Raw genomic sequence first — 16,100 nt, 5'->3', positions numbered from 1 at the left:
AAATTAGTCTTTTCTTTTCCTTTCTTTCTTTCTTTCTTTTTTTTTTTTTTTTGGTAAATTGCTGAATAGCTTGGTGATCCTGCCTGGAGTTATCTCAGAATAATTTAAAATGTACTCACAACTTTTTTCATTTGTTTTGTGTAAACCAGATTGGCTTCAAACTCAGAAATCCACCTCTGCCTCCTATGCTGGGATTAAAGGGATATGCACAATGCCTAGCACACTAAGAATTTCCCCTCCCCCTGACAGGGTTCTTCTGTTTCTGTGTAGTCCTGGTTGTCCTGGACTCATTTTGTAGACCAGGCTGGCCTCAAACTCACAGAGATACTCCTGCCTCTGCCTCCCAAGTGCCGAGATTAAAGGTGTGCACCACTGCTGCCTGGCAACACTTAGAAATTTTTATAAGTATGGTTTCAGAATGGAAATAGGAACATTTTGGGATCATAGTTATCTATAAATTTTTATTCAGAGGCAAATTAGAGTCAAGGAATCCTGTAGTCATTTTTAAAGTTTTTGTTGATTGAAAGTGAGCACTGATGTTTGCAGAGCATTGCTGTGCTTCTTTCTGACTGTCACAGGTCAGCAGAACTTTTAAGTTGCCAATAGTTAAAAATTATTTTTTTCCCTACAGTCCAACAAATGAGCTAGAAAGCACAGACTCTGTACTCTAAGTACTCTCAACTCTGTCCTCATTTCCCACCACAACTGACATTTTTTCAGGGTTCTCATGTCTCACCCCCTTGATTCTATCTTGTTTAATACCAATAATGAATCTTTTATAAAATAAATACAAGATAATCCATTTAAAATTGTTTATTCTTCATTTACTTAGGATAAGTTAAAAACCATTCTCCTGTATTTATAAACCCTCCTGTAAACTGCTTTGCCTTATCTCTTATCAACCTTCTTGTACTTCTCAGAAAATATTTTTCTTTTTCATAAAAATGATTTTTTATAATACTTTTCTAATAAGAAAGTGAATAAGTCATCTGCTATTTCCTTCAGGTATGGAGTAGGTGTTTGCTCTTCAGACTCTTGTTTGGTAATTAAAAGCCTTGAAACGACCTTGAATCTAACTGAAGTATAAAAACTGTCCAGTTAATTTTATAGCTTTTCTTAATTCCAAAAGAGACTAAGTAGAATCTCTTTTCTGTGCGCTGCCCTGCATGAACACCGAAATAATTCCTAAGAGATACTCTTACATGCAAGAGAAACTCAAAATAGACTCTAGGAATGTTATTTACTTGTTGGACATTTAAAATGTAGACTTGAGAGGGTTTAGGGTATGGTGGCATTTTACAGAGTGTCACTTTGTGCTATTCAGATTTGCTGAAAAGATCTGTCTTTGCCATCTTAACATCAAAGAAAAGTTTTATCACACTGGAGAAACAGAAGAAATATTTGAATACATTTTAGAAGTAACAAATATATATTTAGAAGCTTATATTTATAAATATATCTTATATTTAAATAAGAAAGAGCAGGAATTTTGGTAGTAAGAGTTTCTGATTATACTTAGGCAATGTAAAGTAAACATTAATATTTACAAAACTTTTCTAACTCAGTGAGGCAGGCCACCACGACCAGCAAATTCTCACATTTATTTAGTAAAATTAAGCTAGTCATACTTTGACAGAATAATTTATCATTAAATTGTATGCTTATGTGTATGTGAATGAAGACAGTGTATAGTAGCAAAAGTAAAACCATTGTTGTCTGTCCTGGCAGCCTGTAAGGATGCTATTGGTGGGGATAAGAGTAGCAATTTCAGTGCTGCAAAATTTGATCTGTAATGAGCAATAGGTTTGCCTTGGCTACATAAAAGAATTATGTTTCTGTTTAGAGTTTCCACATACTATCTTATTTTATAGTCCAGTAGGAGTGGGGATTCTACATCTGTTACCATTATGTCTCCTCAAGACAAAACAGCAAAAACAAGGTAACTCAGATCTAACTCAAGGTTCACACTCTAGCATATCTAACAATCATTGGAGCTGAATAGTTCCCTTCCCCACTGTTGAAGTCTCTAACAACTCTTCGTTTCTACAAAGATTTGTAATTTCTACTTAGAGGTTGGGTGGCATTATTTCAGTAAAGAATATAACCGTTTTACTTTAAGAATGCAATTCCCTATTTTTTAAATCTGTGTTTTAACCTGGGTTCTCTAGAGTAATAGAATGTAACAAAATGAATTTTTAAATATAGGAAGGGGATTTATTAGAATGATTTACAGTCTGGAGTCCACCAGTAATGGCTGGTTATGAAAAGAAAGTCCAAGAATCCAGTAGTTGCTCAATCTAAGAGACTGTCTTTGTAGACACTGGAATCACAGAGAATTAGGCTCTAATTCCAGTAAAGAAATGGATTTACCAGCAGGCAAAGAACAAAAGCTTCCCTTTTTCATGTTCTTATATATAGACTTCCAGCAGAAAGTATGGCCCAGACTAAAGGTATGTCTTCCTGTCTCAAGATCTGGATTAGAAGTGGATCTTCCAGGTGGTGTGGCATACGCCTTTAATCCCAGCACTTGGGAGGCGGATTTCTGAGTTTGACACCAGCCTAATCTACAAAGCTAGTTCCAGGACAGTGAAAGCTGCACAGAGAAACCCTGTCTTGAAAAACAAAGTAAAAATAAAAAAAAGTGGATCTTGGGCTGGAGAGATGGCTCAGTGGTTAAGAGGTCCAAAGGTCCTGAGTTCAATTCCCAGCAACCACATGGTGGCTCACAACCATCTGTAGTGAGGTCTGGTGCCCTCTTCTGGCCTGCAGGGATATACACAGACAGAATATTGTATAATAAATAAATAAATAAATATTTTTTTAAAAAGTGGATCTTCCTACTTCAAATAAAGCAAAAATTCCTCGCTGTTGGTGTGCGTTCCACTTTTGTATTTCAGTTATTTCCAGATGTAGTCAAGTTGACAACCAATAATAATAATAGCCGTCATAATCTTTAACTAAAGTTAACCAGTTTATTGAATCCAACCTGAAAACCAGTTTGCCACATGTCCAATTTACTTATATCTGGTTCATTAATCAGTTGGCTGAATCTACTTTGTAGAATTTACAGTTATTAATCTCCTTAATTGTTGTTCTGTGATTTCCCTTTCCCCATTTTCCTTCCTGTTTTCTCATTCTCTGTAGCAAAACCTGGTTGTATTTGTTGCCCAGATCACAGAGTCCTCTCAAAACCAAATAGGAGTCTGAGTCCTGTATGTAAAAACAAAGAGCCATTATTTTACACAAGTCTGTAAACTCAGACTCTCTGTGTGTCCTGCTATTGGAGTGATCTAAAGTTGGATTTTTATAATAGCAAAGGTGGGGGTGAGGAATTTCTAGGGTTCAGGACCCCTGGTCGGCGTACATTTGTCTGGGGGTGTCCTGAGGAAAAGCAATGGGTGTGTGCTGGCAGGTGATCCTATCTACAACATTGGAATGTTAGGAATTTCCTTTGGATGGTCTGTTCCTGGGTGGTGCCTGGGTAGTCTCAGGTCTTTCTCAGAACCAGGTATTTCTTCAGGGTAAACAACTGAGACTCAGACCTCTGTTGAGCTTGTCATGTCTGGGTCCTACAGCCTCTCTGTCCCAGTTCTCTCTAGCAAATTGAACGTTCTTGAAAGTACTATAACTTTAATCTTTTATTTTGAACTTTTGAGGAATTTTTGAGGAACTTTTGAGGGGCAGGCAGATTTCCCCATGAGAGAGAATTGTTATAAACCGGTAAATCTAGAGGTTGGAATTACTGCATGGATGGGTTTGGGAAAAATGAAGCCACATATGTAAAGTTCCTAATTCCTACAGTGGTAGGACTATAAGTATTCAGTGTTCTTTTTGTCTCTTCCCCCTTCCCTTTTCTCTCTTCTTCTGCACCCTCCTCCACTTCTCCCCTACCTCTCTCTCATTTTCCTTCCTTCCTTGTGCTCCTCTCTTCCTTTCTCACTCTTCTTTTTTCAGGTTTTCTTGAAGTTCTACCCAAGGCTCAACTCCCCACAAGGGCTTTCTTGTGCGCTCTAATACAGCAACAAGTGATGCAGTGGTCAAGACTGGTTTGTGGATCATCCAGACTAGCAGCTCTGAACCTGTGGGTCTTGACTCCTTTGGGATTCTGATGACCCTTTCTTTGATGACCTTTCACAGAAAATACAGATATTACATTATGATTCATATCAGTAACAAAATTACAGTTATGAAGTATCAACAAAAGTAATTTTATGGTTGGGGGTTACCCCAACATGAGGAACTGTATTAAAAGGGTCATAGCATTAGCAAGGTTGAGAACCACTGATCTAGACTCTTTAATTCAATTTGCACAAATGAAATGTTTAGAGAGTGAGTGAGTGAGAATTCGGTGCCAGGGCATGTGTGTGGAAGTTGGAGGACAGTTTATGGAGTCCATCTCTCCTTCCACTATGTGGTTCCTGAGAGTCTGGTGGCAAAAGACCTTGCTCACTGAAGAATCTCCAGCTCTAAAGCATCTTCTACCTTGGACTTATATTGTAGAATTGCCTTTCTTTCCTACCCTGCCCTACTCTTTTTAACCAGATTTCTCCACTACTTTTTCTATAGCCCTTTATTCTCAATTACTGGTGTGAAATTGTAATTACAAGTCTTAGGAGAGCAGACTGCAGCTTTAGCAGCAAAGCAAGGTCCCTGGAGATTCATTTAAGGAACATACTCCTTCCTTTAATACATAGGAAGCCAGGCTTCTCCAGCCCTACTCGAAGCTTTTCCCTGAGTTCCCTTTAATAAAGGGACGGAATAAGATAGTGTTGGATATTGAGAACCTGGCATTACTCATGTAGTCCTTTCTACATTTTTTTTGAAAGATGATACAAGCCCATATTAAGGATGAATGAACTGAGACTTAGAGTTGAAAATAATATTTCTCATACAACTATTCCAGTATATCAGTCCCCCTCCCAATTCCGGGGGATTAATTGAATTCTGCATAGTTAAGCATGTATTTTTTAAGCCAGTATTTTTCAAAACTTCAGTTTTGTATCAGTATCATAGTTTATTTGTTTATTTATTTATTTACTTTAGTTTTTCAAGACAGGGTTTTTCTGTGTAATAGCTCTGGCTGTCCTGGAACTTGCTTTGTAGACCAGGCTGGTCTCAAACTCACTGAGATCCGCCTGCCTCTGCCTCCCAAGTGCTGGGATTGAACGTGTGCACTACCACTGCCACAGCCTGGTCCAATATCATAAATTTTATGATTGTATAATATATTTTGTTTAATATTTTAAATATTAAATAGTAATTGTTTGAAGAGACCAACTTTTTTTTTAGCATTTATCTATTTATTTTCTTTATTATTTTTTGTTCTTACTTGCATTGATGTTTTGCCTATTATAAGGGTGTCGGAGTCCCTGGAACTATATAGTTACAGACATTTGTGAGCTGCCATGTGGGTCCTGGGAGTTGAACCCAGATCCTCTGAAAGAATAGTCAGTGCTCTTAACCCACTGAGCTATCTCTCCGGCTCACATTTTTCTATTTATTATGTGTGTATGTGCATGCATGAGTTCATGGCACAATATTTGTGCAGAGGTCAGAGAATTGGTTCTCTGTACCATGTAGACTAAAACTTTTATTAGACAAGTTCCTGCTGGTTTAGAACTTGGTATGAGGCAGGCTGGCTTCAGACCCACAGAACTCTGCGCACTGTAAGAAATCTTTGTGTGCCCCACCAGCCAACTCCCACATAATAATATGGACACTACTAATTAATTATAAAAGCTCGGCCTTTAGCTTAGGCTTTTCCCCATCTAGGCTTTATATCTTAACACGTATTTTTAAATCTATGTTCTACCACATGGCTTTTTACTTTTCATTCTATACCGCTGATTTGTGCTGCCACTCCTGGCGCCACCTCTGCCTGCCTAGATTAATCCCAGTTCTTCTTTTTGCCCTGAAGTCCCACCTATTTTCCCTGCCTGGATACTGGTCTTTTAGCTTCTTATTAAACCAGTCATAGTGGCACATCTTTACAAAGTGTAATCAAATGTTGCGCAGTGCCCACCTTTGCTTCCTGAATGTTGTGACTAAAGCATTATGCCTAGCTACCACAACTTTTTAAGAGGAACTTGTGCAGCCCTCAAAGTTATTTACCAAAATTTGGAACACTAAGATTAAATTCAATAAAAACAAAAATTGTGTTAAATTCTAGTCATAGAATTTAAAGCCTTAAAGTCATTGAGTTCCTCCTGCCTCTACATCCCAGGTGCGGGGATTAAAGATATGCCTCATCATCCAGCCATTGAGTGTGATTTTTTTTATATAAGTACAATTAAAAAGCATTTCAGTTTTATAATTTATAATTGCTAAAAATTTAATTGCCATCTTAGTGTATTTTGTTAGAGACAGTAAATAGGTACCTGATATAATTACCATGATTAGAATCTAGATTATAATTTGATTAGAAAACTGTTATGATGGGGCTGGAGATATGGCTTAACAGTTAAGAGCACTGCCTGCTTTACCAGGGGACAGGGGTTGGATTCCTAGCACTCGCATGACAGCTCATAACTTTCTGTAACTCCAGTCTCAGAGGATCCTCTTCTGCCCTCCTTTATCACCAAGCACATAACTGGTGCACAGACATATGTACAGACAAAACACCCATATACATTAAATAAATAAATTCTTTAAAAACTCTATTAATATGTATAGGTGTTTTCCTATATGCCTGTGTGTGCACCACATGTCTCTGAAGGCCAGAAGGCATTGGATAATGGATGGTTGTGAGTTGCCTTATGGATTCTGGGATCTGGAGGTGATTGCTTTTATTTTATTTTTTAATTTTTAAATTTTTTGAGACATTTCTTTGTGTGGCTCTGGCTGTCCTGAAACTTACATGTAGACCAAACTGGCCTCAGATCCTAAGATCTGCCTGCCTCTGCCTTCCTAGTGCTGTGATTAAAGGCTTGTATCACCACCTCATAGTGTATTTATTTTTAAAGTTTCCTGAATAATTAAGAGAAAAGCATGTCCTATTGTCATGTTTTCTTAATTTAATTTTGTATTTTGACAGTTTCTTCAAATACAAAGGAAAGAATTTCATAACCTTGTTTTAAAAAGTTTGTTGTACATACACAAGAAGGTTTCCAGCCAGATTAATAACAATTATTATAAAAGCCAGAAGAGGGAGTTGGAGCCCCTGAAAATGGAGTTACAGATGGCTATAAACCACGTGGGTGCTCTGCAAGAGCAGCAGATACTCTTAGTCACCAAGCCATCTGTCCGGGCCCCCTCCCTTTTAAAATGCTGAGACATTTAGGCTCTTTTTACATAACCCTTGTTGTCTTGAAACTCAACTATATAATGTAAACTAGGCCCACATTTGCCTATGCCTCTTGAGTTCTGGGACCAATGACATGCATCACTACACAATACTTAGTCTGAGTTGTAGACCAAGGTTCCAAATCAACCCAAACAGACTCAAGAGGTTACCACATGGCACAAAAGAAGGGGGAAAAGGGAGGAACGCGCTGATTGATCGGGGCCAAGAACAGATTTAGGAACTGAACTGTGACCCCCCCAAATGCAACTTGAAGCAAGTATTTAAGCATAAAAATTATAAGCCAAGTTATGTTGTAGGAGCCTGCTTGTTTGTTCCCGGCTGCCCAGACTCAACCTCACAGAAACTGTATTAATTAAATCATTGTTTGGCATATTAGCTCTAATTTGTCCGTCCTTTCTTTCTTTCTTTCTTTCTTCCTTCCTTCCTTCCTTCCTTCCTTCCTTCCTTCCTTCCTTCCTTCCTTCCTTTCTTTCTTTCTTTCTTTCTTTCTTTCTTTCTCTTAAGACAGGGTTTCTCTGTAGCTTGGGAGCCTGTCCTGGAACTAGCTCTTGTAGACCAGGCTGGCCTCGAACTCACAAAGACCCGCCTGCTTCTGCCTCCCGAGTGCTAGGATTAAAGGTGCACACCATCACTGCCCGGTTTAGCTCTAACTTCTTACTGGTTAGCTCTTACATCTTAATTTAACCCATTTCTATTAATCTGTATATTGCCATGTGGCCTTGGCTTACCAGCAAGGTTCAGCACCTGGCAGTGGCTTTATGGCTTTTCTCTGACTCCACCTTCTCTCTCCCACCATTCAGTTTAGTTTTCCCTGCCTAGCTCTACTCTGCCCATCACAGGCCAAGGTAGATTCTTTATTTGTTAACCAATAAAAGCAACACATATACAGAAGGACTTCCCACATCAAAGTTACAGTTACAATTTTCACCAATCTGGATATAGAAATTGGGGCTTCATTGAATGTTCCAACATTGTCATTCGATACACAATGTAAGCTTGCCTCTGCTGGGATTACAGGCATACACTCTTTTTCTTTTTTAGTAGTTTTTGAGACAGGGTCTCTATGTGACCCTGGGTATTCTGAAACTCACTGTAGAATAGGCTGGCCATCTCTCCAGCCTGATATCTGAGTCTTCTTTTCGATTCCATTGGTCCTCCTGTCTGTTCTTACGCCTCCCAGGCTGATCTTGATCTGGTCCTCCCGTATCTAATCATTGGTGGCTGGGAATGTAGATGTGTACCACTGTGCCCAGCTTATACAATGTCAAGGGTCAAACAGAGAACATGTATGCTAAGCAACCACTAACATCTGAGCTATATCCCCAGCCATAATCTGTTTTCATCTTAAGTAAATTCACCCTGTATATTTGTTCAAATTCCTGTTTTGCTTATTTTGCTTTCTTTTTGGGACATAATTGATACCATTAAGAAACCCCCAAGTATTAAATAAATTTTAATTTTCCATATTCCAGTGGACACTGACATTTTTTTGTTCTTGCTATGCTAAGAAATGTGCTAAGCTCTCTCACTCCAGCTATAACTTTGGCACATGCTCTTATCATCATTTCTCTAGTAAGGTGATGAAATGGAAGCCCAGAGAGGGGCCTGTGCAGTAGGTAATTGTTAGAACTAGGATTTAAAACCAAACTAATTGTTGAGTCTAATTTGGGATGTGGGAGTGTTTATTAGAAATTGAACCCAGTATTTTTCTCACCTAGACAAAAACTGAGTCACACACCCCAGCCTGAAGTCTAAATCCTCTTATATTATATGATATTTGATTTTTAATATTTAGAGTCAGCTTGGAGTAATTAAAAAATAATAATTGTTTTTCCCCCTTTTGTGTTCTCTTTAGGTTTCTGTCAGGATGAATTGGCAGAACTTGATCCAGGCACTAGTAAGTTCTAAATGTTACCTAGTGTTTGTGGGTAAGAAAAGGTGTGGCTGTGTTTAACTTATGGCGTCTTTGATGTTGTTCTTTGAAGAGTGTATCTTTTCTTAACAATAAGGATGATATTCTTTCTTGTGATATTTTCTTTTTTATTTGCTAGTACTGTTTGATGGCCAGATCTATGCATTTAATAAAAAGTTGTTTTCTGAAATTTTCATTTAAAACAGACCCCCCCCCCCCCCTTGCTCAGTTCTCCATCCTCCAGTGAAACTAGCAGCAAACATATACGGTATATTCAAAACTACCCACCTTAGCTCACTCCCTTCTTCCCCTTCCTTCCTTTTTCCAAGACAGCAATGGCTGTGCTGGAACTTACTGGTAGACCAGGCTGTCCTTGAACTCACTGAACTCCTCTTTCCTATGCCTCCTGGGTACTGGGATTAAAAGTGTAAGCCAGTATACTGAGCAAAAACATTTGAAGTGGTAGTTGTCATAGTTTATTCAAAGGAGTTATATTACTTAATTTTGTCATTGCTGTAACAAAAGAAGCTTATTGAGGGATGTGTCAGTCTTTGGTCCCAGTTTTATGGTCCAGTTCCTTATGACAGAGTGTGAAGCTGTCATACTTGTATCTGTATTCAGGAAGGAGATGAGACAAGAATGCTAGTGCTTAGTGCTCTTTGTACATTATTGAGTTTGAGTCCCCAGCCTGTCGGATTGTGCTGCCCACATTAAGGGTTGGTTTACTCTCTCGGTTAAAGCCTTCTGTAAATGTCCTCTTAGACATGCAGAGGTTTGTCCCTTAAGTGGTTATGGTTATAAGTCCTTCAAGTTAACAGTGAAGGTCAGCTATCAGAGTCAAAGTCAAGCATTACAGCGGCCAGCTTGTTTTCTCCCGTTCCCTCTTTCCTCTTGTTCTGTCTTCCTCTACCTTGCCTTTTCTCCTTTCCCCTCCCTTTTCTGTTTTCCCCTTCCCTTTTCCCCCTTCTCTCCTCCCTTCCCTTCCCTTCCCTTCCCTTCCCTTCCCTTCCCTTCCCTTCCCTTCCCTTCCCTTCCCTTCCCTTCCCTTCCCTTCCCTTCCCTCCCCTCCCCTCCCCTCCCCTCCCCTCCCCTCCCCTCCCCTCCCCTCCCCTCCCCTCCCCTCCCCTCCCCTCCCCTCCCCTCCCTCCTTCCCTCCCCTTCATTTTTCTCCCTCCTTCTTCCCCTCCCTCCCTCCCTCCCTCCCTCCCTCCCTCCCTCCCTCCCTCCCTCCATTCCTCTCTCCCTCCCTCCCTCCCTCCCTCTGTGTATTCATATACCTGTGTTTGTGCAGGTGTGAACTCACGTGTCTTTACCTGCATGACCTGTTTGCCATTTCCCCAACACTAGTATCGTGGGCACACACTGTTCTGCCATGCTTGACTTTCATTAGGGAGCACTTTACCTATTGAACCTCCTTGATACCCTCATTTCTTGATATTTTCTTTTTCTTTGAGATAGGGTCTTATAGTTCAGGTTAGCCTCAAATTCAGTGTGCATGTATGTAGCCTCAAATTCAGGTAATGATTTTAAATTCCAGATTCGCCTGCCTGTGCATCCTGGGTGCTGGAATTACAAATGTGTGTCATATAAATGCCTAGCTTTATGTTTTGTTTGAACTTTATAATCGATAATCTTTTTTCCAGTTTAATTTGTAAAGCATTTGCATGTATATTATTAAGATGAGGGAATGAGAGCGACTATTTCTAGTTTAATGATGATTTTCAAAACTCTGTAAGTTTTGATAAAAACTATTTAAATTTTTGGCATGAAATATTCTGGGACATGGTTATAGTTGTTACAGAAATAAAACATGAGTGTCTACTGTGTATTAACTTAAAAGGTCACATAATAAATTAGATTTAACATTTATGAGACAGTCTAGAGTTACCTTCTCGTTCTAGAACTTTTAAAGGGTCATGGAGCTAACTGACCATTATGTTATTAAGTAAGTAATGAAGCTAATATTTCACCCACGAGCTAATATCATCCCTGAGAATATGGACCTTTTTATGTATTTTCCCCCATACCTTAAAATTTAAGTATTCATATATGTTCAACTATTATTTTATTGTCAAGCAAAATAAGTCCATGATATTTATCAAATGGCAGGGAATTAGATTTGCTTCTTAAAAAAACATTGATTAATTGTGTCTATAGGGGCTTGTGCATGCCACAATATGCATGTGGCTATCAGAGGACAACTTGTGGGAGTTAGTTTTCTCCTTCTACCATGTGTATTCTAGGGATCAAACTTAGGTTTGGTAACTCAGCAGCCCTAGACATGGCTCTTTGAAATTCACAAAAGTCAGAATCGATTTTAAATTATGACCATACACTGTATCAGTACAACAGCTGAGGGTCAGCACACCGTTTTGACTCTCATCATTTTCTTATGATTAACCTTGGGAAGAAGAAAAGCTAACTTCAGTTATTTTCTTGAGTCATGGTCCTAAGTACTAAGGTACTAAGAGATTCTGCAAGCAGTCTTTTGTGTGACTATGTAGAAAGCACACCAAATAATTTAAAGCTGGATGGAATACTGTGCTTTTCTTTGCTCCAGGCCCAGTTTTTAGCCTCAGATTGCACAAATGATTAACTTTAGTTCTTGCCTTCACATATTAGGAATATATTAAAGATATTTGGAAAGATAGTTTTCAGACTTTGAAATAGCATCCAATTCTGTATTTACTAAAAGTAGTAGCTCATGCCATTTGTTGAGAAAATCTTTAGAGATTGTTACTCAGGTATTGTACTTTGTGGATTAAATAACCCTACTTCTGTTACATATTTGCTCCCTTACTGAATATGGTGGTTTTTACAGACTTCTTCATTTTGTGAGAGTAGGCATGGTTTTTTTGGTTTGTTTTTTGTTTTTTGAGACCTGGTCTTTCTGTGTAACAGATCTGACTGTCTTGGATTGTAGAGCAGTCTGGCCTTGAATTCACAGAGATCTTCCTGCCTTTTCTTCCTTAGTGCTGGGATTAAAGGTGTGTGCCACCAGGCCTGGCAAGTAAACATGATTTTATATATCACTGTGGAATGGGAGTCACTTAAAATGACTTTTCTTTTAAAAGTACTTTAAAATGTACTTCGTGTATACAGGTAATATTCTCAATTCCTACATCATTTTTGTGAAGCTAGTACATTACTTTTGCTCTTGTCTTTGAAAAACATGTAAGGATCTAATTATAATATAATCGATTGACAAAACTAAAATTATGATCTCAGTCTGCATTAGTTTTGGACCTTGACTGTGCACACACTTAACTCTGTCAAATTAAGAAGCTGTAAGATTGAGATGGGTGGGCCTGGAGAGATGACTCAGAGGTTAAGGCAGTGGTTGTAGGTAGCAGATTTGGGACAACAGGTGGGATGTGTTGGAACTAGTTAGGGAGGACTTACTTTACCTACCAGGTGTTCTTTCACCTTTTCTGTGGCAGAGCAGATGGACAGCCATGCTTCAAATATGAGCTGTGTTCACATTCTGGCTCCTTCCTACAATTCCGGACTTCCTAGAGTCCAATGTTATGACCCAGGTTCAGGCTAAGTTCATTTCTACAAGAAGTGCCCTGTACTGTGTCCTTCGCATACGCCTGGGTACAAGGGCAGTCAGAGGTCAAGAGAAGTTCAAAATAGCATAACCTTTCTGTGCTATTTTCCAAATAGCCCCAGTCTGCCTGGCTCCTTGAGTTTTCCCTCAGCTGCTGTGTTTACCGTGTAGTTGTAAAACTCAAAAGAACAAGGGCTGACTTGATAACAAGGAAAATTAGAGAATAGAAGTCATTGTTGCCTAATACAGGAGAAATAAGTGATTTATGTTTGGGGGCCAATTAAGCTATAAAACAGTAAAGGGACCTGTGATTTCAAGACAGTGCTTGCTCTGATGTCTATCCTGTAGACCAGAGGCTCCCAATAAAGGCTGTCAGCTAAATTATTAATTCCTTTCATGGCTCTCTGGGATTGTAAACATCCCATAATACAGGGAAACAATTGGTCTTGCTCAGTTATGGGGCAGAGGGTGAAAGGGTAAATGGTTGGATTCAACATCAGTTCCTTCTCCAGAGTCCATTTTTTGTCTCTTATCCTGAAGTTTTGACCTGTATGAAGTCTGTTCCTCTTCTTGTGCTGTGATCCTAAAATAATCATTTAAAAAAATTGAAAATACTTTCATTTGGTTTACAAAGTTGAAGTTGGTTTTTTTTATATCTGCTTGCTTTTTGTATGATGTCCAAAGATTATGACTCAAAAGGAAAGAAGCCACGTGCAGTTAGACAGATCAGAATCTTTTTAGCTTTTTTTTCCCTTTCCAGACAGTTGAGATTACTGGTATAGTTTAATTAGCAGAAACTTGTGTTTTTCTTTAAAATATTAAAATGAAAACACAGAAATCTCTAATATTGCCACTCAGAATTAAACATTGTTTTTCATTTGAAAATAACCATTCTAAGTTTGTGTTTGAGATAATCTTTTAAATTATTAATAATCTTAACATCTGTGTATTTTTGTTATCTCATTTTCCCCTTATACATGTAGAACATTGGCTCCAAGTCATGAGATATTTATTTTAATAAATACTTTTAATGGCAGTATGGCAACTTCTTTGAATGGTGGAATAGCTTTGGCATGGTCTATTTAGCCATTCTCTTATTCCTGGACATTCAGATGGTTTCTACTTTTCCTATATTATAAACAGTGCTACAGTGGACATGTTCTATAGTTCGTAAGTCCACATTTCAAATGAAGTGCTTCAGTTTTTTGTATAAGCAAAAACTTCTGAATTAAGAAAAAAATGATCAGGGTTTGGGGAGATAGATGATTAGACTTCTTTAGAGGACCTGGATTTAGTTTCTAGCATCTTCATGGTGTCTCAAGACCATCTGTAATTCCAGTTTCAGGGGATCTGATCCCCTCTTCTGTAAGCAATGCTTAAATGTGCACAAAACCACACAGACACACCATACACAATACACATAGATAAATAAATAAAAAAAGGAAGAGCTCTAGCTCAGTATCTTGCTCTATTACAATCTTGGCTAAATTATGTAATCTTTGTGTATCACTTTTGTCATCTGAAAATTCGAACAAGAAAAGTATAATTTAAGTATAACAATTTTATTAGGCCTATTATGAGGATTAGGTGTAGTAATACATGTGAAGGGTTTAGAACAATGTTTAACTAATGGTAAACACTAATAAGTGTATGCTGTTGTGTTGTTGAAATTCATTGTCTGTATTCTTGGAATATTGTAACTGTATTTTATTCAGTAGATTAACCTATGTTTTGTTTCTTTCATATTTCCCCTACCTTTGGTTTTTTTAAGACGGGGCTTCTCTGTATAACCTTGACTGTTCTGCAACCCTCCATAGACCAGGCTTGCCTCGAACTCACAGAGAGCCACCTGCCTCTGCCTCCCAAGTTCTGGGGTTAAAGGTGTACAACACCACACCTGGCAATATAGCATAACTTTTGATATTAGAAAGTAGTGCAGGGTGCTGGAGAGATGGCTCAAAGGTTAAGAACACTGACTGCCCTTCCAAAGGTCCTAAGTTCAGTTCCCAGATCTGGTGCCCTCTTCTGGCCTGCAGGCATTCATGCAAGCAGAATACTATATATAATAAACAAATAATAAATAAATCTTAAAAAAAATAAAAAGTGCAGGTGCTATGGAGATGTATAAGTGGTTAAGAGCACTGGCTGCTCTTTCACAGGACCCAGGTTCAGTTCCCTGCACTCACCTGCCAGTCACAACCACCTGTAATTCCAGTTCCAGGGAATCTGATGCCTCCTCTGGCCTCTACATACAGTGTGTGTGTATGGTGCCCAAATACACATGCAGACAAAACACTGACAAACAAAAATAAAGGGGGTGGGGAGGATATGTCCAAACACTGTCTGCAGAGAATCAATTTAAAGTTGAATAGTACTGTCAAGGAAAAGAAAGGTAGCTAGGTGATAGTGGCGCACACCTGTAATCGTAGCACTTGAGAGGCAGATATGCAGATTTTTGTGAGTTTGAGGCCTGCTTGGTTTCTCAAAGCAAGTTCCAGGACAGCCAGAGCTTGTTACACAAATATACAGAGAAATCCGTTTCAAAACACTAAAACAAGAAGAACAAAAAAACCCAAACTTTTAATCTCATTTTTAACTTTTTATTTGTTTTATTTTTATTATTATTTATTTCATTTTTTATCTATTTTTATCTTATTCTGTGTGTGTACATGTATAGAGATTAGGGTAAAACATTGGGTGTTGGACCTCACCTTTCACCTTGAGACACAGGGTCTCTTGTTGTTCAAACTTCTTGTCTCTGTCTCCCATCGCTGTAGGAGCAATTGAATTATAGGTGCATGGGGATCTGAACTCAGTTTATTCACTTAGACTTTGTCCCAGACTGAGAAATACAATTTATTGGGTATTTCTTATGTGGCAGACACTGTATATAAAATATTTCTGGTTACCATGAGAATAACTCTCATATTACAAAGTGCTTCACATTGGTTTTTTTTATTAAATACTTATAAAGACTAAACATTCCATAGTTTTACATAAGAACTGTGACGTCTGCTTAAGAACATGAAATGAACCAGGCAGCAGTGGCGCACGCCTTTAATTCTAGCACTCGGGAGGCAGGTGGATCTCTGTGAGTTCTAGGCCAGCCTGGTCTACAAGAGCTAGTTCCAGACAGGCTCCAAAGCTACAGAGAAACCTTGTCTCGAAAAAAAAAAAAATCAACCAACAAACAAACAATTAAAAAAATGTGAAATGACTTATCCCAAGTATGCCATAAAGCAAGGCTGCAGAGCCCTGTTTAACTGGTCTGCCCTGTCTGTAGCCTTCTGAATTTTGATGAGTCTCAGATGTTAGTGGTGAGGCTGAGGAAGAAG

General features: G+C 38.6%; 1 protein-coding gene across 2 annotated transcripts in view; it reads left to right on the top strand.

Annotated features, from left to right (window-relative positions):
- Positions 1–16,100, top strand: part of Nr6a1 (nuclear receptor subfamily 6 group A member 1) — a 158,860-nt gene that overhangs the window by 12,675 nt on the left and 130,085 nt on the right. For both annotated transcript variants that reach the window (XM_048429187.3, XM_085681277.2), the window contains exon 2: positions 9,159–9,200. In XM_048429187.3, coding sequence (XP_048285144.2) covers positions 9,159–9,200 — 42 coding nt within the window. The remainder of the gene's footprint in view (positions 1–9,158; positions 9,201–16,100) is intronic.

Source organism: Myodes glareolus, chromosome 21 (assembly GCF_982192425.1).
Source record: "Myodes glareolus chromosome 21, mMyoGla1.1, whole genome shotgun sequence".
Lineage (NCBI taxonomy): Eukaryota > Metazoa > Chordata > Mammalia > Rodentia > Cricetidae > Myodes > Myodes glareolus.
Note: the sequence above shows the minus strand (reverse complement) of the source record. Positions and strands in the feature narration are given on the sequence as shown.